Source organism: Manacus candei, unplaced genomic scaffold (assembly GCF_025592945.1).
Source record: "Manacus candei isolate 608988 ecotype Guabito, Panama unplaced genomic scaffold, ASM2559294v1 h1tg000047l, whole genome shotgun sequence".
Lineage (NCBI taxonomy): Eukaryota > Metazoa > Chordata > Aves > Passeriformes > Pipridae > Manacus > Manacus candei.
In genome coordinates, this window is record NW_026138095.1 from 11,382,361 (window position 1) to 11,407,350 (window position 24,990).

Below are 24,990 nucleotides of genomic sequence, written 5' to 3' on the forward strand. Positions count from 1 at the left end.
AAACCATGACAAAAATGATCCTGGACCACACAAGCTGACCCTGCTTTGGGCAGGGGTTGAACTGGAAGGTCTCCAGAGGTGCCTCCAGCCTCAGTGATTTAGTGATTTTATGAACTTGACAGCAGATAAGCAGCTGCAAGAGACACAGTTGTACTCAGGGCACTGAGAGCCCTGACCTGCACTGTACAAACCAGCTGCCTCTGCAACCAAAATCCTACAAATTCTGCACAAAGGAGGCTCCCCAGAGCTGGGTCTGGCAGCTCCAGCAGCCCCATTGGCAGCCAAAATGCTAAACACCATTCTGCCAGTAATATTTAAAACACATTTCTACTTGACAATGCCATGGATCAAATCTGCTGAAGTGAATCCCAGCCCAGACCTCATCCCCACAGCTTTCCAGAGGCACAGAATATTGAGATTATCTAAGAGAATGGTAAAGTTATGATTGTCAAGGTTCATGACCTAGAAATACCTCTATGGGAAAGCATTTTCTAGTAATAAATTGGGTTTTTAGTCCCACCAAGAAATATAAAAGATCTAATAGAAGCTGAATCCAGATGAGTCAGTTAAGACCTAAAGTATATTGTGGTTTTTGGTAACAAAGACTGAAATTACTGCAGTTATTTCTAAAGATGTGCCAGACTGACCACCACAGACAGTGTTTTAAAATTGTATTACTGAAAAGGTCTGTTTGAACTTAGGGACAGTTAAAACCTAATGCAGGATTAGTGAGCATGAATGTGCATCATGTTTGCTGGAAACTAGATAAAAATTAACCCACCTGCCCCCAAAAGGGTCCTGTGCAGGGCCAGGAGTTGGGCTCAATGGTCCCTGTGGGTCCCTTCACACTCGGCATATTCTGTGTTTCTGATTCTGGGAAAATCCCCCTGGATAGTCCCAGGGATTCCAGAAATACTTTCTTATTTGTTCCACCCGTCCTCTGGTCCAGTTTTCACAATTAAGTGAAATTTGACCATATGGAGGAAGAGAAACTAAAGCAAAGTCACAAAACTTGTTCCTGCAGGACTTTCCCTTGCTAAAAACAAGAGGGGAGGATCTAGAGGAAAATTCTAACTGAGGGCCCTGTGGGCCACTTATTCAAGGGCACTCCAGAGGTCCATGTGAACCTGGGCTCCTCTCAAATCCTTTGGGATCAAACCCTTTGGGTGTTTCCAGCTGCCTTTGTGTTTAAGGAGTGCCTGGTTGCCAGGTGGAGCAGTGCCCCAGCAGAGATGTCCAGTGTTGTCCCCTGAGTAAATAAGCTCTGATTTAATCCTGCCTGTAAACAGACATTCCACGTACTGTGCAGGGAGAGGAGTTTCAGGGAGATAAAGCACAACTTCTCAGAAACAGATCATGTGAAGTTAATTTTATTTTTATTTTTTGGCTGTGTTTTGTGGCCAGGGAGGAATAATTTCTATTAAGGCTCATGACCTCAGCAAGATTTCCAGCAGTTTCTAGGAGAGTAATGTGAGTTTAATTTGAGAAGCATGTTGTTAATGAACCTCTCTGGGGTAGATGTGTGACCAGAAAGGGGAACCAAAGATGAACCGATGTGGTTCTGAATTTAGTCTCCTTGTTACTGGTGGAAAAGGAATTTGCTTATTAAATTTGCAGGTGATATGAAGCTTGGGTGACCATAAGTCTATTAGAGAATGGGATTAGAATTTAAAATGTTCTTGACAAATTGGAGAAATAGCCTGAAAATAAATTGATTAAATGGAGAAAAATGAGATGCATTGGACTAAAACAAGAATGTTGAAATGTGTTGGAGAACAATTGGACAGTTTCTCAGAAAAGCAATAAGGAATCACAAAGGATCACAAACTTCACGTGAACCAGGAAAAGTAAAATATCACGAGTTTGTGTGAACAAGAGAAGTTGACTTGGAAGACTCCAGGGAATCCACTCTGTGCTGGTCAGGTCTCTCTCAGAAACATGTCCCAGACCTGAGAAGGATCCTGGTCACTCAGAGAGAGCACGGGGTGCTAAAATGACAATAATCAAAGGCAAAGCAAGTTTTATAGAGAAACATAAAAGAAATGGCATTAACTTGAAGAGTAAAGTTAAGGGAACACACAGGAACAGTGTTGTCATAAAGAGCTGTGGCAGAAACAAGGGGGGTTTTCTCCATGTCCCTGGAACAGAAAAGAAACAATTGGTCAGAACAGCAGTGAGAATGACCCAGGGAAACAGCTCTTCTTGGGGGAAAGTGAAGTATCAGTGACAGGGTTACAAGAACAGCAGAGGAGACATCAGAGTATCCACCCTGTACAGGGAGAGCCCGGCAGGAAAGGTTTCTAGAAATCTCCTCTCACCCTCCATTGCTACAGTTCCATCCCTGTTGTAAAGATCTGGACAAAGCATCCTTTCCTTACTGAAGGCCTGTGTGGAATCTAAAGGTCATGGAAGTTTATCAGGACTCACTTATCTAATGGTTTTATTACGGTGAGAAAGAGGCAGAGTTGTTTTCCACCCCACAGGGTAGTTCCCAAGCCCAGTTCTGGCAGTCACTCTGCCATGGATTTTTCCCCCTACTTTGAAGAATTTAATACTGAATACATCAGTTTTACAGGATTCTCCCTTCTTGGGGAGGGAGATCCACATCCACACGCAGACATTTAACTCAACTTCATTGATTAAAGAGGTCACTTATTTGATTTCTCTCTGCACTCAGACAGGACATTGTTGCTCTGGTTGTGCTCACAGTGGGACAGTGGTTTTTGGGTGGTTGGGGATAACGTCCTGAAAACCTCCAAATTTCCAAATCTCCAAACCTCCAAGTGTCCAGGTCTCCCTGGTGGGTGGAGGTGGAGCAGGGGGCAGGGGCTCTGAGGTTCCAGCAGCTCCCGGGAGCCCGTGCGGGTCCAGCAGCCACAGTTTGCCTCTGCCTGGACATGTTTCTCACCTTTGCAGATAACCTTAATTTGCAGGCTCAGCAGAAGGGGAGCAGATTCCTATTATCATATTCTTCTTGCATCTGGAATTTTAAGTGAACTACAGAACAGAATCTTCTGCTTTCTTAAGCATTTTCCTCTTCTTTTTTGAATCACGCTGAGATTTCCTGTGAGTGCTGTGAGCTGTAATTATCATCTGCAGATCACTGGGTTTGCTAAGCTAGTTCTTAAAGGTATTTTTTTTCTATGAATTTCAGATGACCAAGAACAAAATTATAATCACCTGATACTAGACAGTGCCACCCAGACACCTACACATGGTAAGAGATAACAAAGAGCAAAATTACACACGGTGTAACTTTCCTCTACCAGCCAGTAACATTTACTGGTGTCAAAGTATGTTTAATGTTAATAGAAATGTTCCTATGGTAATGCTGCATGACTGATGCTTTCCATTAACATTAAATATAGGACCATATTTTTCAATAGTGTGCAAAATGAAATATGGCCCAGGCTTTTAGAATTGTGCCGACCAACCTCGTGTTCCCCCGTGTCTGATTGCTCCTTTCTCTCTTCCACATCAGCAAAGTGGTGTCAGATTTAACCAGACAAACCAGGAAAAATTATAATCAAAGCAAAGTCTGTTTTGTCAGCCAAGCCATGACTTCCAGTGCTGCTTGGGCATCTGTGCAAGGGCAGTTTGAAGGACAAGGAACATGGGACAAAGCTTCCTAAGCTGATGTGGTTTTGGCACAACAATGTGTGGCCAGAGTTGGGGTTCATGGCTAAACCCAGCCTGTTCAACCCCTGCTTGCATGGGGCTGGTTGGAATAACCTGCTGAAGGCCCTGACTCACTGCACAACATCATTCAAGTTTCTCCTGTTCAGGACAGAGAGACCATGAGGGATTCAGGGCTGTCCCTGCCCAGTGCCATGGACAGAACCTCCTCTTCCTAAACCACTTACAGTGATTGCTCTCACACCCTTCCAACCCCCCTATTTTATTGTGCAAACATGATGCTTCTCTGACCCAGGGACTTATGGAACCCAGAGCACCTTTCATGTCCCTGCACCCACCACAGACTGCCCAGCACTGCCTGTCCCCAGAACCTCAGAGCTGCCCCCTCAGGAGATGTCTGGGGGAGCCTCTCATCACAAACCTGTCTGCTCATCCCTCTAAAGGGGAGAGCAGCCCCTCCAGAATTTTTCCAGAGCTTCCCAGGTTTGGTCTTTGTACCCAAACAGCTCCACATGTGTGAAGCTCCTGCCAGTGCTCTTGCTGAGCTCAGAAAACACGAGTTTCATGTCTCATGAAACGTGTTTCAGCAGCACTTTTTGGCACCTCTCTAGCCAGCCCTCTTGACCCAACAAGGGATGCCCCACGTCATCCTGGAGGCAGTGTCAGGAGTTCAGACACTCTTCAAGGACACTCCCTTGTTTTCCACTTTGTTTCCTTCAGCTCATCCCAGCCCGGAGAGATTTCTTCGCTTCTTCCATGTCCAGAAACCTTATCACTCCCTGCTCAGCCCTGTCCTCCCAGCCCTTGTGCATCCCCTGCCCTCTCTCCCTCCTCCTTTAGGTTTCCTTGACCCCAGATCAGCAGTTGAGTGTGGGCAGTGACCCCCTCCATCACCAAATCATCACAGCTCCCTGGCTCCATCCAACCCAGACCAGTCGCCACCCCCCAAACCAGTGGTTCCTCCATCGCTGGGCAATCAGACCCCCCTCTGAATGACCCCTCAGGTCCTCTCTGCTTTCTTCCCTCTTCTGCTGCTTCCTTGTCCTGATCTTGTCCATGTTCTTCCCTGCACCTTTACCCTTGCAATGTGATCTATTCCTCCAGCTTGCCTCTGGAGTCTTCCTGCTGCCGAGGAACCAGGAAGAGATTGGTAAATCTCATCTCAATATGCACTTCTTGCAACTCTGAGCCTGTATTTGTTACTGGGTTTGTCCTGGTATTTAATTCTGAAACTTCATCCTGTTAACTGTTCTGGAGTTGATTTACTGTGAGTCATGTCCATGTATGGAAATTTCCATGCTGCTAAAAAAGGTGGGAGAACCCTTGGAAAGGCCACCTAAAATCTTTGGTGTTTCTGCCTCCTAGAGGGTGGGTCAGGATCTCCTCAGCCCACAAGTTCCTTTCACTTGTAAGACAACATTACTGGGATTTCTTTTTCTATCTTTCAAAAACCACAGGAGAAACAGTGTCAGCTTTAAACCTGGTTGTGCCACAGGAATTTTTATCAAAGCTGAATCAACAGCCTCAACTGTTCCTCAAACTACTCACTCTGTTTACCTTTTTACCTTCTTGAGGGAAAAAAAAGAAGGAAAAGATAGAGAAATAGGGTTGAAATTGTGTTTTGTTCTCTTTTGTTTTGCTACTTGTTCTTAAAATCTGTCACTTGCTGGTTCTGAGCTGCCCCAGCAGAGCCAGGTGAGTCCCATTTTCCTGCCCAGGAGTCTCAGTGCAGCTTCATCTTCATTCAATAACTCAAGGGAACAACATGTGCTCAAACAACTCAACTTCCCTCTGGCCCTGGCAGCTGCTTTGCTTTTTTATGTACTTAAGAGACAAAAATCAAGGCAGATAAACTCATGATCTTGGATTTCTTGCGTTTCCTGAGTCTTAATAATGTGGCTGAACAAAGTGATTTGGATGAGCTGACTACAAATAACTGTGTGATTCAGAGTTCCATTTTATTCCTGAGTTATCCACATGGCCATGGGCTCTTCTGTTCCTTATATTCACATGTGCTATTGCTGGGAAGCCATTGCTTGGTGAGTCTGAAGAGATATTTGGACCTTTCAAATAAGGCATCCAAAGAGTTTGCAATGTTCAGAGTTACTGCTGCAATTCTGAGTGAGCCCAGTAAGGCCTCAGGTTTAATTTAATCCTTTCCTGGGTAGGACAGGGAATTTTCAGGGGGATTGTGCAAATTTTTAGGGGACATGAGCTGCCTTTCTGAGCATCTTGTTCATGGGCTCTGTCCCTCAGCCTGTAGTGACACTGAACAGAGACGGAGGGAAAGAAGTTGGTGTGAGGGTCAAGACATGCCTTTCTTGCACATGGTCTGGGGTCAGTTCACTTTTAACTCAGTAAATGTCCTTCTCTGCCAGCACAGAGCAAGCAAGGCAGTGGCTGTGGGTGACCTGCCACCAAACAAACAATCCCTCTTTCTCTCTCTTCTTTCCTTCTTTCTTCCTTTCTTTCTTTCTTTCTCCCTCTCTCTCTTCCTCTCTTGCTTTTTTTCTTTCATCTTTCTCTCTATCTTTCTCTCTCTCTATCTTTCTATCTTTCCTTCTCCTGGAGGAGCTCCCACAGGGACTGTCCCACTCTGCTCTGACCTGGATGTGTGAAGGGTGAGCTATTGGAATCTGGAATTCCTGTCAGGATGAGAGCTCAGCTTCTGTCTCTCCCTTTCCCCACCACCATAGGAATTTCACAGGTCTCTTACCTTCACCTATAATTCTAGAATGTATAATTATGCTGAATCTCCAAACTCATTCCACCCTGGGACTGAGCAGCAGAGGATTCCCACAGAATGGGGGATGTGGCAGAATTCCAACTCCCAACTGTGGCAGATGTGGAGCCCAGGGCTCTGCAGGAGGAGGGAGAAAAGCTGAGTCCCCTTTCCCCTTCTTCTCTTGGTTAGGCCTGTCCAAAAGCAGAGCAAAATGCCCATTTGTTTCCCCAAAGGTCTTGGGAATCACAGCAGGAACCTTGTGTGAGGGAATGATCCAGATGTGCAATGGGGCAGCCATTCTACTGTTTTGGGAATCATAACAGAATCTGTGTCCCGGTGTGATCCAGGTGTGCAGTGGGGCAGCTGTTCCACCAAACAACATTCTGGGAAAAACCCACTGTACGAGGAACACTGTTGAGCTGAGAAAGGCAGAGGATGGTCAACATCTATTTCCATGGGCTGATGCCCTGATGTTTCTGTTCTTCTCCCTGTAGATGCCACAGAGGAACAACCTCTGCTCACAAGGATAAGAACAACCTCTGCTCACAAGGAATCAGGAAAAAAATACAAAAAGCAGATTTGCCCTCAGCCGTTGGAGCTGTTCTGCTTTGACTGCAGGTTCCCAGGGTTAAACCCCCAAGGGTCTCTGCTCTGACCTTGCAGGGGAGGTGCCACTCCTGGGGCACAACTTCACTGTGCAAAGGGTCTGCCCATGGCAGTGCTGTGACTCCTCTGAACCCTTTGGTGCAGGGAGGAATAACTGCTAATTACTGGTGGGGTTGTGTCAGCTGCTGTCACCTCATTAGCACAGTGTTCTCTGCAGCACAGAGGGAGGAGAAAGGCTCCCTTCCCTCCCTGCCTGGCTGGCACTGAGGGGGATAATGTGTCTGGAAAATGTGCTGTGTTGGGAGGACAATTCCCAGTGGAGATCAAGCAGAGTGACCACAGGGAAGTGAGTCAGAGGAAGTGTCCAAGGCCAGGTTGGACGGGGCTTGGAGCAACCTGGGCTGGTGGAAGGTGTCCCTGCCCATGGCAGGGAGTGGAATGAAATGGGCTTTAAGTCCCTTGCCACCCAAACCAGTCTGGAATTCTGTGATTCCATGACTCTGCCAAGCCATGCTCTGCAATACCAGCATTTAAATTCCACTGTTGAGGGCTCTGAATGACCCATCCTGACTTTGACACCCCACATCTTAAAGAAATCCTTGATTTTTTTCTGCTCTCAGACCATTCCTGCCCCTGATTCCCTTCCAGGACACCAAATGTCCCATTCCAGAGGTATCTCCAGTCCTTTAGAAACCTCAGCCTAAATTCTAAATTTTCAGTGACAGACTTCAGACCCCAGTCCCACTGAAATTAGAATTTTGATGTGGGTTTCCTGAACTCCAGACTTTATTTCTACATCAGCTGCAGATTTGAGCTGCAAATGAAAAACTCTGAAGCAGTTTGGGAAATGTGGTGATTTGTATGTAAAAGGTGAGTGGGAGGGAGTGAGTCCCAGGCTCTGAGCACATTTCATTTTACATGAGAAATGCAGTGAAATCTTTTGATACATTAATTTATCTTGCTTAGATATTCAGTCTTCATACAAAATAAGCACATAAAATGATTTTCCTATAAAAATATTAAAATATGAAGAAAAAAACCAAGCTGGGGGCACAAAAGAGAACTGAGGCAGTGTAGCATCAGTTGTAACAGAAATATATGTTGACTGCCTGGGCTTAGTTTCTTTAAAGCTTATTACTCTATTTTTTACTGCTGCAGAAGTTTAATCTCATTATATTTAGTGCATATATAATTATCCTACCCTAAAGAGGATCTAAGAAACATAGTTTTTTTACATCTACATAAATACCAAGCACATTTCCAAATAACATAGTTAATAGGAAGTCCATATCAGAATTTTTATGTCAGTTAATTGCATTTGACAATCAACTCAAAAAATACTTGGTAAACCACAATTAGCAGCAAATTAATTCAAGTCATTAATTTGGCCAAGTGTTTTTCCAGGGATGGTGCCTGGGGTTGCTCTGATGGAGCCAAATTTCATTTTATAGCTGTGCTTGTGTGAACTTTTATCAGATTCTTATAAATATATGGATGTATGTGTGTGTCTTTTATATTCCTTCTTTCTTTCTTCCTTTCTTTTTCTTTCTTTCTTTCTCTCTCTCTTTCTTTCTTTCTCTTTCTTTCTTTCTTCTCTTTCTTTCCTTCCCTTCTTTTCTTTCCTTCTTTCTCTCTTCTTCACTTCAAAAAATCCAGGGCATCTCCCTTCCCACATAAGACTTTGGAGGATAAATTGCTGAAAAAAATCCTTGCATCAATTTTCTAACATCAGACCAGAAGCTTCAATTTGGGCCAATCCCAGAAGATCTGAGATGATTCGTTATTCTGTCACATCTCCTCCAACAATTTGTCAAGAGTTTTGTGTCTATTGTGTTTAAGACACTGTTTACAAAATCATAACAATTAAGGACTGTTAAATTAGATTTATCCCCGGTAGAAATACATGTGAGAAAATGAGAGGATAATCAGATCTGGAGCAATAACCTCCAGAACAAACAGCCACAGGCTGGGCTGATGCTCCCCAAGGCAGCAGGGCTGCAGTGACAGGGGGAGCAGCAACCAGGGGGTTTGGCAGGACTAGACCCCAGGACACGAGCTTTGTGGTGCCTCTGAGCTGCCATTTGGGCTGGGGCTGTCCAATGATGATTCGTTGCTTTGCTCCCCAGCTTTGCAAAGCAAAGGACACAGATTGTTGGGTTGCAACACAGATCCAGTTATGGAATTGGAGCAGGTTGGAGAAAAGGCTTCTGTGAATCAGGGTCAGCACTGTCCTGTCTTGCCCTGAGAATTTGCTGAGAATGTCCCACAGTGCAGAGCCAAAATCTGTGCTGGGATGTGTTGGTTTGTTGGGGCCATGGCTTCACTGAAGTGATGCGACCTTTGATGATGTGTGCTGACCTTCCTTCAGTCACAGAATCCTAGAAAGCAGGGTGCTGTGGGTTGGAAGGGACTTTAAAGACCATATAGTTCCAACTAGACCAGAAGTTGTGGCTGTCCCATCACTGGAAGTGTCCAAGTCCAGGTTGGATGGGGCTTGGAGCAACCTGGGATAGTGGAAGGTGTCCCTGTTGGAACTGAGTGGTCTTTGTGGTCCCTTTCAACCCAGACCATTCCCCAGTTCTGTGCCTTTCCTTGCTGAACCAGCTCCCCCTCCCTGCAGCGACAAGTTCTGACCACAAGGCACTTGCAGAGGCTGTTTTCTGCAACCCCACGGAAAGGCAGCAAACTCAGGAGAATGGATCTGCCCGGTGCTTTGATTGCCAAGTGCAATTCCACTCTGTATTTTTTCCTTTGATTTTAATTGGCAACATGATTCCTCCCACCCCGTGTTGTGGTGTGTGACTATGCAAGGCTCAGTTAAGCACTTCTTGTGCTCCTGTTAATGCCCCCTGGATGATCCAATTCCAGGATATTATCCTGCTGGGTCATATATTGTCATATTCAAGGGCACACCCTGCAGGATGTTCCTTGTTCCTCTTTCCATTTACTCCTTCAGTTGCTGCTCAGTTCTGAGCCATGAGCCCTGAAACCCCAATCCCAGCACCATCCTGACAGGCAGAGGTTTTTTATCCCTGACTGAATTTAAAATCCTACATCTCCAGCTCTTCCAAATGAGGGCAGCTACTCACCAGAGAGCTGCAGATATACACCACAGAGGATCTGACCTGGAAATGTAGGAGCCTCTTTGAGCTTCGTCATGAGAGATGTGAAGGACTATTAATAACAGTGTTTGTAACACAGAAAAAACAAGTGTGACAACACAAACACTGAAGATATATGCTATAAATTTTAATTTGAGTCTGTGAACATCAGTTCTTTGCCTCCTACAACAGTGTGGTACTTCAGGATGGCCTGGGAGGTCTGAGCTGTGGTGCAAAGGCTGCAGAACGTCATCAGTGCTCCCAGATTTTCCAAAGGAATGAGGGCTTTGTAAGAACTTTCGTCAGAATCCGGGAAGATTTTCCGTGTGAGGCTTTCTGGCTGAGCAGGAGCAGTGCTGGGGAGCAGGGTGTGCTTTGATGGAGGGCTGAGCTGTGCTGAGCTGAAGCTGAGCAGCAGAAGGCTGGGTGGTATCAGCTCCTCCGAGGTGAAATTGTTTGCTTTCTCTGGGTGAATGTTTGAAAAGGCATCTGTTGAAATGTCTTGCAGAATTCACACAACATATGTGCAGACTCAAATGTAAATCTGCAGCACATCCCTTTTACCACTTGAGCTTAGTTTAAAACTTTGCCATCAATTCACTTTTTTTTTGGAGCTTGGGTATCATCTTCTCCTGTCCTTAAACATGAAAGGTTTTCTGCTCATGTAAACACACTCGGAAACTGTCTTCCAGGAATAGGGGCAGAGCAAGGTGCCACAAAACTTCAGGTCTAATCTCCACAAATCTCTAGAAATCCTGAGACTTCTGAGCCCTGAGCTTGCAGAGTTTGCAAAGCACTGGCAGTGAAACGAGGCTTCCCCTCAGCTCAGAGGGCTTTTCTTTCCCCCACAGGTTACAAATCAGAGGAGTGAATCCACGTGTCCCCTCAGAGCCCAGCTGTCCTTGCAATCCCCAGGCACAGAGGGACTGCAGGCCCCCAACACCCATGGGGGTGACACTCCAACCACAGGCCCCAGATCCGCTTTGGATCCAGGATGGAGCAGGAAGCACATCAGTCCCACTGTATGGGCAGAGCTCTGGCTCCTCAGGTGCAGAGCTCCAGGATGGCACCTTCTCCAGCCTTTTGCAAGAGCCTGCTGTGAACAGAGCAGGAGCCTCTCTGAGCCTGGCCCAGGAGCCCTCTGGTTCCCACAGAAATACGACAGGGTTTGGAGTGGCCTGACAACTCTGCTCGTGAAGAAGAAGAAGAGAGGAGACTGTAGGGAGGCCTCACTGCAGTTCCACCTTCCTGGGCAGGGGCAGAGGAGGGGCAGGGACTGAGCTCTGCTCTGGGGGGACCAGGGACAGCAGCCAGGGAATGGCTGGAGCTGTGTCAGGGCAGGGTCAGGCTGGATCTCAGCCAAAGGTTCTTCCCCCAGAGGCTGGTTGGGCACTGCCCAGGCTCCCCAGGGCAGTGGGCACAGCCCCAAGGCTGCCAGAGCTCCAGGAGGGTTTGGCTGATCCTCTGGGGCACAGGGTGTGACTCCTGGGGATGGGCCTGTGCAGGGATGAGGGTTGGACTCAATGATCCTTGTGGGTCCCTTCCAGCTCAGCATATCCCGTGATTCTGTGATCCTGTGAAATGCACAGTCCTTGGTAGGTGTGCAAGAACAGAGGTTACAGCTCCCCATAGTTCCCTGCTCCCTTCCTGAGCTCACAGTGCCAACACTGCTCAGCCTTGTGAATTCTGGGCTGGGCTGTGCCAGTACCAGCCCTGCCAGAGAGCTGTGCCACCACTGCTGCTCAGGAGATGAGGAAGTGCTGCAGAGCTCAGCCCTCTCCTACTGAATTAATCAGAGACATCAGCAGAATTTTAAGATGTTGCACTGACTGTAAAAAGGTGTGGTTCTTTCCAGCAAAGAGAATTTAGAACCCAAGAGAAATGGCACTGCTGGGTGATGTTCCCATCCCTGTTGCATGGGCAAGGGGAGGTGTAGCTCCTCTGCGTTCCCCTGCAAACACCTCTGCAAACAGTGCTCACATTGGATGGGGGATCAGAGGGGCAGGATGGGGTAATCCCAGAAGCCACAGTTCATTTTCCAGGAGTCATCTCCAGTTGCCAAGAACACAGATCTGGACTGGAAGGAGTGGGAATGCTGGGAACACAGCAGTGCACAACCTCAGCTGCCTGGCCAGGAATGGGAGACCTTTTTATTTACTCCCTGATAATTGATTATGTCCTGAATCCTCCATAGGAGCCAACAAACAGCACAAACAAAGAGAAGAGAGAGCAGAGAAAAGCATGGCTCAAATATATTGCAGGAGTTAAAAACTGCAAAGAAACTTGGGCTGAACTGGTCCCAGAATATAAATTGCACAAGATATTTCTCCTTAGTGGAGTCCCTCAGTTCTCTGATCTCCCCCTCAAACTACATTATGCAAAAGACATCTGAAATTAGCTTTGGTCATTTCAGTTTATCACTTGTGTTGCTGAATGATGGACAGTGGATTTCAAGGTGACTTCTCATGTGCCAGAATCTTTACAGCCTGTTCCTGACTGACTGGATAGAACAGGCAGGGAGAAGATGAACTGATTCTTCACCAGCCCATCAGATAAATGTGTGGCACTTAATTTCACACACCTCATGCAAGCAGTCAATTAATGCTCCTGCTCTGGCACTGAGCACAAATTCCATACATAGGACTGGGCTTATTGCAGCATGTCCAAACCTCCATGAAAATGGAGATCAGATACAGGTTCTGCCTGAGAAATCTGCAAAGAGATGTTACCCCAGGGTCCTTACCACACAAGCACAAAGAGGAGTAGGGACATAGTTTTGATGCTGATACAGTCTCTGTTTACTGGATAATATCTAATCAATTGTTTCCAGCCCCCTGATGAATATGATGCAGTCCCTAATCCTGCAGTCAGTCTATTAGACATGGATTGAAGTCTTCAGCAGGGAAATAATATTCCCAGAGCGATGACACTCCAGCTCTGTGCTCACTTGGGGCTATGTTCTTTTTGCCAGACAATCACCCTGTTCTAGGAGTGCAGAGATGTACATAAGCAACAGGAACACAAGAGTTTATTAAGATGGTTATTGCATTGCCAGGAGGAAATTTTCTCTATTGCTAAATTCTATAAGAAAGTGCCTTGAAATTTCTTAGAACTGGGAAAAAATGATGCTGTGGCAGAGAACTGGGCTCTTCCTTTGACTGAGCACAGAGGGCAACATGCAGTGGCTTCCAGAAACATGTGAAGTCCCTGTTCTTGATAGAGCAGCTTTCCTCCTCACCATGCTGTGCTGGTAGCATTGGGAAAACCACAGGATAGAGGATCCCACAAGATGGAGGATTCCACAGGATGGGGGATCCCATGCTGGTGCCAGACTGGTGCTTGAGAGCAGAGGAAGCTCTTCCTCCCCTCACAGTCACACCTTGGGCATAGCTGGGAAAGAAATCACTGCTGGGATTTGTTCTGCAGGAAGCTGTATTGGGAGGAAGCTCATGGAGCAGCAGAGTGTAGGGAATCAGTGTGCCAGGGACAGGAAAGAGCAAGAGTTGAGTTTGGTGCCATGGTGGTTGTAATTCCAGAGTCAATACATGGGTGACATAAACACAAACAAAAGCCAAAGCACTCATTTGGCAAGCACCCCCCAGATGTAATGAACAGTACAGGACATGGGGCTGTCTCTCCTTTATGAAGATTATCAACAAATTAAGCCATTTCTGGTGAGCCAATCTCATGGTATTCTTGTTATTGCCTTGCTAAGAGCTGAAATCAATACAGGCTGTGGTCTGTGATGAGTGAAAGAACCTCAAAATCAGTATTTCCCTTGTCTGTAGAAAGCAGAGCAAGTGTTCCAGCTTCTCTTGCAGTTTCATTGATCCTCCTGTTGTCACCTTTACCAAAAGGAAAGGGATCACCTTGGATTAGTCAATCACTGTGGTTTAACCTCAGCTGGCAAATAAACCCCACGTAGCCACTTCACTGCCCCACCTGTGGGTTGGGGGAGAATATCAGAAGGTTAAATGTGAGAAAACTCCTGGGTTGAGATGAAGACAATTTAATAGTCTACAACAGTCTTTAACAGTTCCACCTTCCTGGGCAGGGGCAGAGGAGGGGCAGGGACTGAGCTCTGCTCTGGGGGGACCAGGGACAGCAGCCAGGGAATGGCTGGAGCTGTGTCAGGGCAGGCTCAGGTTGGATCTCAGCCAAAGGTTCTTCCCCCAGAGGCTGGTTGGGCACTGCCCAGGCTCCCCAGGGCAGTGGGCACAGCCCCAAGGCTGCCAGAGCTCCAGGAGGGTTTGGCTGATCCTCTGGGGCACAGGGGGTGACTCCTGGGGATGGGCCTGTGCAGGGCTGAGGGTTGGACTCGATGATCCTTGTGGGTCCCTTCCAGCTCAGCACGTTCTGGGATCCTGTGACTCTGTGACATCAGACCTCTGGTAGGTCCTACCTCACTCCTTTCAGCCCTTTGTGGGTGTCTGAGATGCCCTGGAATGACCCAAATGGTTCAGGTGGCTCTGAATTGAGCACTGGGCTTGTGACTCTGTGAGAGCTCTGTGAGAGGAGGGGTCTGCCCACGCTGCCTTTGGGAGATCATGGTCAGGGTTGTGCTGGAAGACAAGACTGAATCAGCCTTGTGTACAACGTGTGTGCAACGTGAAGGGTGGGTGACAGGAGGTTTAAAACATCCTGGGGAAGTCACAGTGGGAGAAAAGTTGTGAAGGCAGCACTGGATCCCCACAGACAGACACACAGGGAGCTGCTGGGCTCATTGCTAGGCAGCAGAGAGCACCAAGGACACAGTGAAATGAGAACCTCAGAGAGGAGGAAAATGTTCTGCTGTCCAGCAAAGAGGGCTCCACACAGGAGGAAGGCAGCAGGGGAGGGGGTGGCCTGACTCCTGTAAGTATTTTTTGAAGTAAACAATTTAACCTCTAACCCAGATCTAGAAAAATATCTGTGAAATACCTGCACCGTATTTGGGTGGATTTTGTCTTGAATTTTTCTGGGAGATGGGAGAAGTTGGCAAATGAATGGACACTGCACAAAGCCAACACATTTGCTGAGGTGAAATTCCCCTGCTCCTCCGTTATTTTGGTTAGAATCTGTGCTTTGGTCTCAACCAGCCCACGGTTCAGAGGAGCCCAGAGAGGCCTGGAGGCTGGTAAGGGCATGTTGAGCACACATTGCATTGCTCTTCATGGGTACATTTTAGGGCTGTACAGCAGGAACTTGTAAACCCAAGGCTTGGACATCCTGCTGCTCCCCAGCTGTTGCAGAGGATTTAGCCTTCTGATTTCATTGTCAGGCCATATTTGAAGTGGCCACTGGTTTGGCCTTTTGACACAGCTAATGCAACCCCATCACTGGTATGAGCTCCCACAGAGCCCACTGCAGTCTGTTCTAGCTTTGCTTCCAATAATTGAAGTTCTTGCTTTGTTAAACACTTTCACATCTGCCTGTTTTAATATCTGAACACCTGGGAGTTATAAATGCAGTTCAACAGGTCCCTGTCCCTTGGCTGAGCTGATGAAAGCTCATTTTCCAGCCTGCAGCAAAGGAACAAGGGCTCAAAACCCTGCAGATAGTCTGGACTTGAATTTTAGCATCCAGGCTCAGTGCTAATCTTTGTTGCCAGTGCCCTCAGCTTTAGATCTTGACAGGGCACTGAAACACTGGCTGGGGACTCCCTCAGTGACCAACAAAATGAACATCAGTAGAGGGGCACCTTCAACCCGTCAGGTGTGGGGCACCCTCATGCACCCTCCAACCCTCATAGACAGCACTTTCCTGCCTCAGGGACCTCTCAAACACCTTGCCTGGCCATCTGACTGCACTCAGATGTGCTACCTTAGTCCCACTTCACACTCCCTGAGTGCAGGGGAAGCAAGAACATCCCAGATCCCACCAGAACGTCTGGGGCCATGGACCAGCATTTCCCAGGAGCCTCCAGGCTTATGGCATTAACCAGAGGTCCGGCACCATGAGAAAGCAATTTGATTATCAGCCCCAGTTAAAGTGACCCCATAGGCTTGTTTCTGTGTCTCTGGGGGTGGGCAGAGCACAGTTTGTGGGGGTGAAGGTGGGTGATGCTGCCTGAGCTGGTTCAGGCTGCACTGGGGTCAGTCCACAGCCCCCCTTGGTGAGTGGGTGACTGACAGCCCAGACCCCCCTCCCCCCGAGCTCCAGGTGCTCTGGAGGCAGCAGTTTGCTTCTCTCCATAATCACTGTGGACAAGGAAATATCTCCACAGGATCCATTTCTCTGCTCTGCCGGTGCCAGGTTGAATTGTGTCCAGGATCCTGTCACTGGGGCTGGCTCTGGTACAGCTTCCCTGCCTGCTGGAGTCTGGGAATGACTTGCTTCTCTCCTCTCAGTTTGGTGCACACCATAGACCTGCCTTTCTCTGTTGTTTTTTTGCAGACAAGCCACGAATGAACAACATCCTCACTTCTGCCACCGAACCCTACGACCTGTCCTTCTCCAGGTCCTTCCAGAACCTCTCTCACCTCCCACCATCCTATGAATCTGCTGTCAAGACGAACCCGAGTAAATATTCTTCTCTGAAGAGACTAAGTAGGTGTCAGCTCATTTCATTTCCTTTGTATCTCTTTGTTTTGAGCCTCACTGGGCTCAGTGTTCAGCCAATAACCTCCTCCCTCTGCTCTGCTCTCCCGGGTTGGCAACTCCAGTAATGATTCCTTTGGCTGTCACTTCCCATCAAGGATGAGGAGAGGCAAAGAGTCATTTCATTACTAAGAGAGTACATGTGGTTATTTGCTTACTGACCTCCTTGCTGTGCTGCCTCCCACTCCTCCACCTCAGTCTGCTCCTGATGGAGTCCGCTGAGAATCCTTTTTTTCTCTGCTGGAATCCAGGAAGGCTGAGGGGACTCAGAGCTCACCCTGGCACCCCAGGGCAGGTCTCTCCATCCACAGGAGTAGCTGGAACCAGATAACAGCAGAAAGCTGCTGAGATTTTTGGGAGCATCTGTGTCAGCAGGTGACATCCCTGGGCAGTGCTGTGATCCCTGTGTTCCATGGGGTGTGTGCCCAGAGCTGGTCTTGGCCTGTGCCCTGCACTGATCCAGTGGTTTGGGTATTCCAGCACATTTCTCTATTCACACAGGTCAGGATCTCTCCTGTCTTGCTCTTTCATGCCCTGTTCTGCCAACAGTCTTGTAATGCTGCAGTTCATCACCTCAGTGATGACAAACTTCAGCTTCAGTGGGATTATGAAACACAAGGGATTTTTGTGCAGGCAAATGCTCTGTCCAGACTCACCCTGGGTCTGCAGTTGGATGTTTCCATGAGCAGTTTCTGGATGCAGCCATGTATTTCCAGTGCCTAATTTAGAGAAATAACTTAGGTGTTTATACTTGCAATACCTTCACTGAGAGAAGGTGAGGATGAGGAGCAGATCTAACTTCCTTAGTCTGAATAAAACTTGCATTCCCAATTTAGCCAGTTAAGTGAGACACACACAATTAAGTGGCAGGGAAGCCCTTGGATTTTCCATAAGATATATCTGTGGAATATTTTTCAGAAGAGACAAAGGAAATGTAGCACAAAAAACCCCTCAGTCCATTCTTTGACACTTCAACATGGGACTACATACCTGTTTAATATTAAGTCAAATGCATTTGGTGTGCTTAAAAGTAAACATGTGCTTAACTGTGTTGGAGAACAGAGCTCAGGTATTTGGAGATTGGAACCTGCCACCTCCATCAGTCAGTTTGCCATGTGCCATGTTTCCCTAGAAACATTTGGATCTTACACTCTCAACCAAAAGAATTTCCCCCCCACTGTATCCCACTGATGAACAGTCCATGTTCATGGGTGTAATATCTGATATTGGAAACCCCTTGAAATCGTGGCACTGTAATATTACTGCTTCAAAATATCCCCGTTTCGAGGTGAGAATTTATTTTCATTTCTCAGCTGAAATAAAAATTTCCCAACACATGAAATATAGCCCCTGGAGACACAGGAACAGGTTGCCCAGAGAAGCTGTGGCTGCCCCATCCCTGGAAGTGTCCAAGGCCAGATTGGACAGGGCTTGGAGCAACCTGGGCTAGTGGAAAGTGTCCCTGCCCATGGCAGGGGGTGGGACTGGATGAGCTTTAAGGTCCCTTGTAACCCCCAAACCATTCTGGAATTTTACAATATCATTCTATGGTTTCACAAACATTTGTCTAAAATGACAAAAGTTGTGTTAAGCTGCCAAGATTGAATGTTCTCAACAATGTACTGAGCAGTCAGTGCTCCTCTCCTGAGCTTTTCCTGACTCTCTGGGCCATTCCTGTCCCTGTTACTGTTCACTGGATCCCTGAGAGTCAACATGAATCCAAGAACATCAGAGTTTGTCTTTGGCCATTGCCTTGAGTGGGGTTCAGTGACCCCCTTAAATATTCAGCACCATCAACCCTAGAAGTGGAAACACCAGCTATTCCCCCTCCAGGGCAGGTGTGGACAGAGCTCAGGGATCTTTGCAAGGCACCAACGCATCCTCTTGCAGAGCACCTGGTAAATGCCAAACCAAGTGCTTGGCACTGTGTTTTTGAGTAACTAAATAGACAGTTTGGACTCTGAAAGTGCCAAGCACTCTCAGCTCCCACTGGGATTGAATACATTCAGCACCTCCAGAATCACTGAATCACTTTCTTACAGCTGCTCTACTCCAGAGCCAAAGGAAAACAGGCACAGAGCTCCCAGAACTTCCCTTGGAAAATACCAGCAATATAATTTTCTTATTCCATGTGAAGGAGCTAAAGGTAACACAAAGAATGTAATATTTAAATGCTGGAGTTTGAAAATTATTTATTAGGAGTTCATTGTTCATATTGAAAATTACTTCTTTCCAATGAACTCCCTGTTAGGGTTAAAAAAATAATAAAAAAAAAAGTTAATGAAGAGCTCCTTAACAAATAAAATATTTCTGTTTAAGTAAAATAAAAGGCAATAGATACTTTTTAAATCTATGTTTCAGCTGCTGGTCTGCATTTCTTTGGGTTTGCCAGGCAGGTAAATGTTATTTATTTTCCTCCAGTTAGCAGAGACAGGTAGTGAAAGACAATTTCTGCCCAAGAATATTGAATAATCAATTAAGAAAAAAATAAAATTTAGTATCTCTTTGCCAGAGATAAGGACAGAGCTCAGCAATGGCACGGTCAGCTCCACCTCAGCCACCTTGGCCACAGAGCCATCAGGGATCCTGTGTCTGTTCAGTGCTGGGATCAGGGAAGGACAGTCCCCTGTGACCCCTCGGAGGGTCCCAGTGTCTCTGACACCAGAGCTGCTCTCAGGGGCTGCCCAGCTCTTTGCTGGAAAATAACCCCAGTTTACAATGCCCAGGGGGGCCAACCCTGTCCTGGGGCATCAGGGAGGGGATTGTCCTGCTCTGCTCTGCCCTGGGGCGGCCTCACCTCAACATTGGGGCAGTCTGGGGGGACACAATGGAAGGAAGAGATTGAGCCATTGGAGAGTGTCCAAAGGAGGGAAGGAGGATGGGGAAGGGCCTTGATTTGAAGCCGTGTGAGGACACTGAGGGCACTTGGTGTGTTCAGCTGCAGTTCCACCTTCCTGGGCAGGGGCAGAGGAGGGGCAGGGACTGAGCTCTGCTCTGGGGGGATCAGGGACAGCAGCCAGGGAAGGGCTGGAGCTGTGTCAGGGCAGGCTCAGGTTGGATCTCAGCCAAAGGTTCTTCCCCCAGAGGCTGGTTGGGCACTGCCCAGGCTCCCCAGGGCAGTGGGCACAGCCCCAAGGCTGCCAGAGCTCCAGGAGGGTTTGGCTGATGCTCTGGGGCACAGGGGGTGACTCTTGGGGATGGGCCTGTGCAGGGCTGAGGGTTGGACTGGATGATCCTTGTGGGGCCAGCACATTCTGGACTCTGTGGGCTCCCTGCTGTGTCCCTGGCCAGTGGCACTGCACTGAGGAGGGAGCTTCCACCTCTGGGCACTCACCTCTCCTGCCACTGCACTGAGAAAGCAGCACCGTGGCTTCTCCTCCTTCCAAAGCAAAGGCTTGAAGGTGCCCCAGACCTTTTAGGAGCAGTAGGAACAGGTTGCTGACTGCATGGAAGCCACTCAGAACCAAGTCCCATGGGAGCTTTCTGCTTCCAGGGCTCTTTACTTCCCCAGCTCTTCCTTCAGGGCACAGACAACAGGAAACCCCACCCAGTGTTTGCTCCCAGAGGTAGGAAGGTCTCTGAGGGGCTGGGTACCCCCTCCATGGGAAGACCTACTCCAGCCCTGCCCTGGCAGCCCTGCAAGGTGGGAAAAGCAGTGGTGGGTGGGTGTGGGAACCTCTGGCTGAGCAAGAGCTGCCCTATTAATTCCATCCTGCCCAGAGCTCCAGGGAATTGCTCTTTCCAGCTAAGTGAGAAAGGTCAGTCAGGAAGGAAGGTGATATTTTCAGGCATATTAAACCACTTGGTTTTGGCTAAAGAATCTTCACAAATGAATAGGCAGCTTCAAAATGTTAAGGCCAATTAGAACAGGAGGTACAAGCCAGAAGAGAGAATATGTTGGAGCTGCAGAGAAAGAAAAACAGAGGAACTACCTTTAAGAAAAGCAAAGGAATTACTCTAATGGCCTCACACACACACATACACACGTGCACCTACTTTCACCACGTTAACTACAACCACAGGAAGCAAAAATCCCCTTGGCTTTTCCATATTCTCTTCCCAGATCACCAAAAATGTTCCTTGTTTCTCTAATTCCAGTGTCAGAGGAGCTGTGCTCTGCCTTAGACATGTTGAAGTGTAATGTGTGAGTAAGAGCACTTAGAGAGCACTTATTTGGGGATTTCCCCACAAATGGGAGGAAAAAACCCCCAAAAAGCAGTCTAAGGGAAAATCAGTTTATCCTAAAATCAAGGCAGTTGAAGCACTCAAATACTCCTGAAATTTGGTGACATCAGCCCTGGTCAATGTTCCTGAAACTGCCAAAGGAGGAAAAAAAGGGCAGAAAAAAATCCAACTAAAACCAATGAAAAAAACCCAGAAAGTGTGCAGAAAACATGATTTCCAGGTCCAAATGTTTGAAAAACACAAGTGATGACCCAGAACAATGGGACTGACTTAAAAAAAAGAGAAATTTTTGTCAATCAATACACCAGTGATTTCTTTTTGTCTGCTCACAATTTCTGGCCTTTTGGAATCCACTTTTTTGAATTTTTAAGCACATCCTTGATGGAGAAACATATGGGATTGTGCAGAGTCTCCATCTCCTTGATGGAGAAACATACTGGTAGTTTTATTTTGCCTGAAACTACAGTTGTCTGTTCTCATACCAATGACAAGATAAGGAGCAGTGGTATGAGAGCCTCAGTGTCCCAGTATAATGAGGATGAGATGGATCAGGCTGGAAGGTGGCCCTGCCCGTGGTAGGGGGTGGAATGAGCTGATCCTTAAGGTCCCTTCCAATCCAAACCATTCTGTGATTCTGTGATTTCTGTTCCCAGGGAGAATTTGGTTTTAGCCAACTATGAAACCAAACGTTCCCAGTTCCCACCCCAATCCACTGGAGCCTCCAGTCTCCAAAGCCTGGGGCTGTGTTTGGTTCCTGGCTGTCCCTGGGTGCACAAACACTGTGGTTACAGAGCTGTGCTGAGCTTGTCTCTTGTCTCTTGGCACGTGTGTGCTGCAGAACCTTGGCCTCCTGTCAGGCTTCGTTCTCCACCACTGGCTCACACTGACACCACCTTTTAGAGGCAACAGCCTGGTAAAAGTCTGTCTGGTGCCTGCCTAAACCAGCTTGTTGTTCATGAGAAACTGCTGTTTCAGCTTTGATTCCTTTGAGGCGGAGATGTGAAGCGTGTCTACACCAGGAAACCCTCCCAGAGTAGCTGTGCCAACATCCACACGTGTCCCTCAGCATCATGGGGGGCACAGCCTGTGTGAGCTTAGAATAACCTTTGAAATGAAATCAGCTCCCTAAAAGGTTTAGCCATGGCCAGCAAATGGCTGTACAGAGTTGTACATGGGATGGGAGAGGGGAAAAAAGGATATTTTTAATGCTACTAATGGAAAAAAAAATTTAAGGCGTAGAAATGCTGGGGGTTTAATCTAAATTAGCAAGGAACAACTTCAAACCACTTTTCATCAGCTGATTCACCTCACTAAAGCAGCCTCAGACGCTGCAAACCTCACATAAGCTGGTTTAGCTCCTGTTGGCAATTACCACAGCCAGGTATGGGCATCCCAGCACATCTCCATTTGGGATGTTCTCTGCTTTAATTACATCTATTTAGAGCCACTTGGGCAAATCCAGTGGAACTCCTCTCATCCAGAGCAGAGGCCAAGTGCCAGAGTTGTAATTGCTTCATTTCTATTCTGCAGCCAGCCCCAAGCACCAGTACCAAGCCTGTGCACACGAAGTGGGGCATTTCTATAGAAATAAACTATGGAATAAAAATGCCTACACTTACTGTGGCCATATGGAATTTCCCCTGTCCTTCTCAGGCTTCCTCAAGGGTGATTTTAAAGACAAAAGTGTTTGAGACCAGAGGAGCTGCTGTCTGATATTTGCCATGAGATACTATTCCAAGAAGTTTTTGATTGCAAAAAACAAAGACTCATTCCTCCAACATGTGCTCTGGAGAGCAAATCCCAGCAGCAGGAAGTGTGCCAGAGCAGGAGAGCTGTGGGTGACCTCAGCCTTGGTGGTGTGTGGGCTGCAGAGAAGAGATTGGCAGCAGTGATGGTGCCAACAGGCCCTTGCACGTGTTCTCAGTTTGTAAATTTGTGTGCTGAGATGGGAACCAACCACCCTGCTCACAGATCTTCTGGACTGTGCAAGGGCCCATGAGGAGCAGGGTCCAGGGAACAGTGAAGAGAATGTCTGGGAGAGGAGATAAGTGTCACACATAAGTGACATCATCCAGCACAGGGTGCTGACAGCTCTCCAGGGCTGGAGAAGACATTCAGGCACCATTGGGTAACTGTGCTCTTCTCTGTGGGGACCAGTGACAGGACCTGAGGGAGTACTCTGAAGTTGTGTCATGGCAGGCTCAGGTTGGATCTCAGGCAAAGGTTCTTCCCCCAGAGGCTGGTTGGGCACTGCCCAGGCTCCCCAGGGCAGTGGGCACAGCCCCAAGGCTGCCAGAGCTCCAGGAGGGTTTGGCTGATCCTCTGGGGCACAGGGGGTGACTCTTGGGGATGGGCCTGTGCAGGGCTGAGGGTTGGACTGGATGATCCTTGTGGGTTCCTTCTGACTCAGCAGATTCTGTGATTTTTGTGAGCAAACTCTGGGATGGTGTCAGCACCCCCTGTGCCACCTGAGCTCTGCCTCATGGGACACCAGCCAACTGTCTTCAACTCTCAGCCAGCATGGTGCATCAAACCAACAGATTTATGGCTATTTCAGAGGAGAGAGGAAATTTCCACCCATATTTCACTTTTAGGCCTGTTGGATGCCTACAGAAAGTGGGACCACCTTCCTTACCCAATTCTGGATTGCCCAGACTGTCCTGCAGCAGAGCTTTGCTCTTTTTGTCACTCAAACAACGTTCAGAATCTCTATGCACATGAAATTCTCCTCTTCTATCATCTGATACTTTCCCATCTCACATCACCTACTACAGAATGAAATATTGGAGCTGAGAAAATCAATGGTGTCCCTCTTTATTATCATTATCATATATCTTTATCATACTTGTCTTATAAGCAAAAGACTTTCCAAAGGAATTTCATGTCAGGTCCCAGGAGCTGGCCAAGGACGTGTAGGACAGGATGTCTTTGCCAATCAACACTTAGCTCAAGTTGGTAGGGACAGTGCACACTGGGTCTCGTGGGTGTGTGTTCCCAGCTCTGTGATCTCCATCCCAAGATGCTCCTATGAGGTTACTTCTCAAGAAGATTGTTTCCTCTGGAAGGTGGAGAAACTTGCTGTACCTGTCCATGTGGAGTCCCCTTCCTACACACCAGTGAGGGTTGTGTTGTCTTCTCCAAGGAGAAGAGGGCTGCCTGCCAGGTGTCTGGGGTGGGGCTCACTCTAGGGTCTTCTGGAGCCAGAAAGGATAGAGGTGCTTCTGGACACACCAAGGAAATATCTCAGACAAAGAAATGAGGAAGGAGGCTCGTAGAGGTGATCAGTGTTGAGCATTAAACATTCTCCATCCCCTGACCCCTGACAGAGGCCAATGTTGTGCTCTTCTCCTTGTGACAGAGACCATTCTGGTGAGGGACTGATGTCCTGTGCTTTCATCTCTGCAGCCACAGGCACAGAGGGAAGTTCTCCCTCCCCTCAAGTACCTCTCACCTCCTGACCTTAATGACATTTCCTTACAGGCTGCACTGGGCTTGAAGCCCAAGAACTGCTAAGCCTCCTTCCAGGTAAGTAATCCCAGTTTACAGCATATGAACATCAAAGGGGTTAACCAGGAAGTTTTTGTGTTTCTGTTGTTTAAAAAAAAAAAAAAAAAAATCTGAAACAGTTGTGGAATTGCTTCTTTTAATTAAATGTTGGTTGAATCAGGTCATTCCAGCTGTAGGATTTAAGTGGTCTAACATGGTACAGCTGCAGGAGCCAACACTGAGTCTCTAGTGTTTCTCTAAAAGCCAAAGAGAGGAGGGTGAGTGTGTGGAGGGGGGTGATGAGTTTCTGAGCAAAAGAGATCATTTAAGATGCAGAAACAGCAAATTGAGCACGAAACATTCCATGGGATAAATTCTATCAAACGAAGGTGTCTGAGAAAATGGAAACTGAAACCTTAGGCAGGTGTTTCAGTGTCTCAGTGAGAACATCCAGTGACTACCAAACCTGTTTTGTGATCACATTTACAACTATTCAAAAATGGTAATTAAAAATGTGATGATGTCACTCATGGACTCCAGGGAACATCCATGTCTGAGGCCAGAGATGAGCTGTGCATTCCCTCAAGTGGGGGGACTGTCCTGCTCAGCTCACCTGCCCTGTCCTTGCTTTAGAAGTGTATTGAGAAGGTGACATTTGCTACTTTCTCCATA

General features: G+C 47.4%; 1 protein-coding gene and 1 long non-coding RNA gene across 3 annotated transcripts in view; one reads left to right on the plus strand and one right to left on the minus strand.

The window, feature by feature from the left end:
• The window catches only part of SHISA6 (shisa family member 6), a 448,298-nt gene that overhangs the window by 231,064 nt on the left and 192,244 nt on the right, over positions 1-24,990 (plus strand). For both annotated transcript variants that reach the window (XR_007906238.1, XM_051797526.1), the window contains exons 4-5: positions 3,155-3,217; positions 16,444-16,596. Coding sequence is in view for 1 of the 2 variants with exons in the window: in XM_051797526.1 (XP_051653486.1) it covers positions 3,155-3,217; positions 16,444-16,596 (216 nt within the window). In the remaining variant the exon portion in view is untranslated. The remainder of the gene's footprint in view (positions 1-3,154; positions 3,218-16,443; positions 16,597-24,990) is intronic.
• LOC127475612 (uncharacterized) lies at positions 16,685-22,855 on the minus strand. Its single transcript, XR_007906251.1, has 3 exons — positions 22,452-22,855; positions 17,304-17,366; positions 16,685-16,964 (listed from the first exon to the last, which is right to left on the minus strand). It is a non-coding gene; the product is annotated as an uncharacterized LOC127475612 (long non-coding RNA).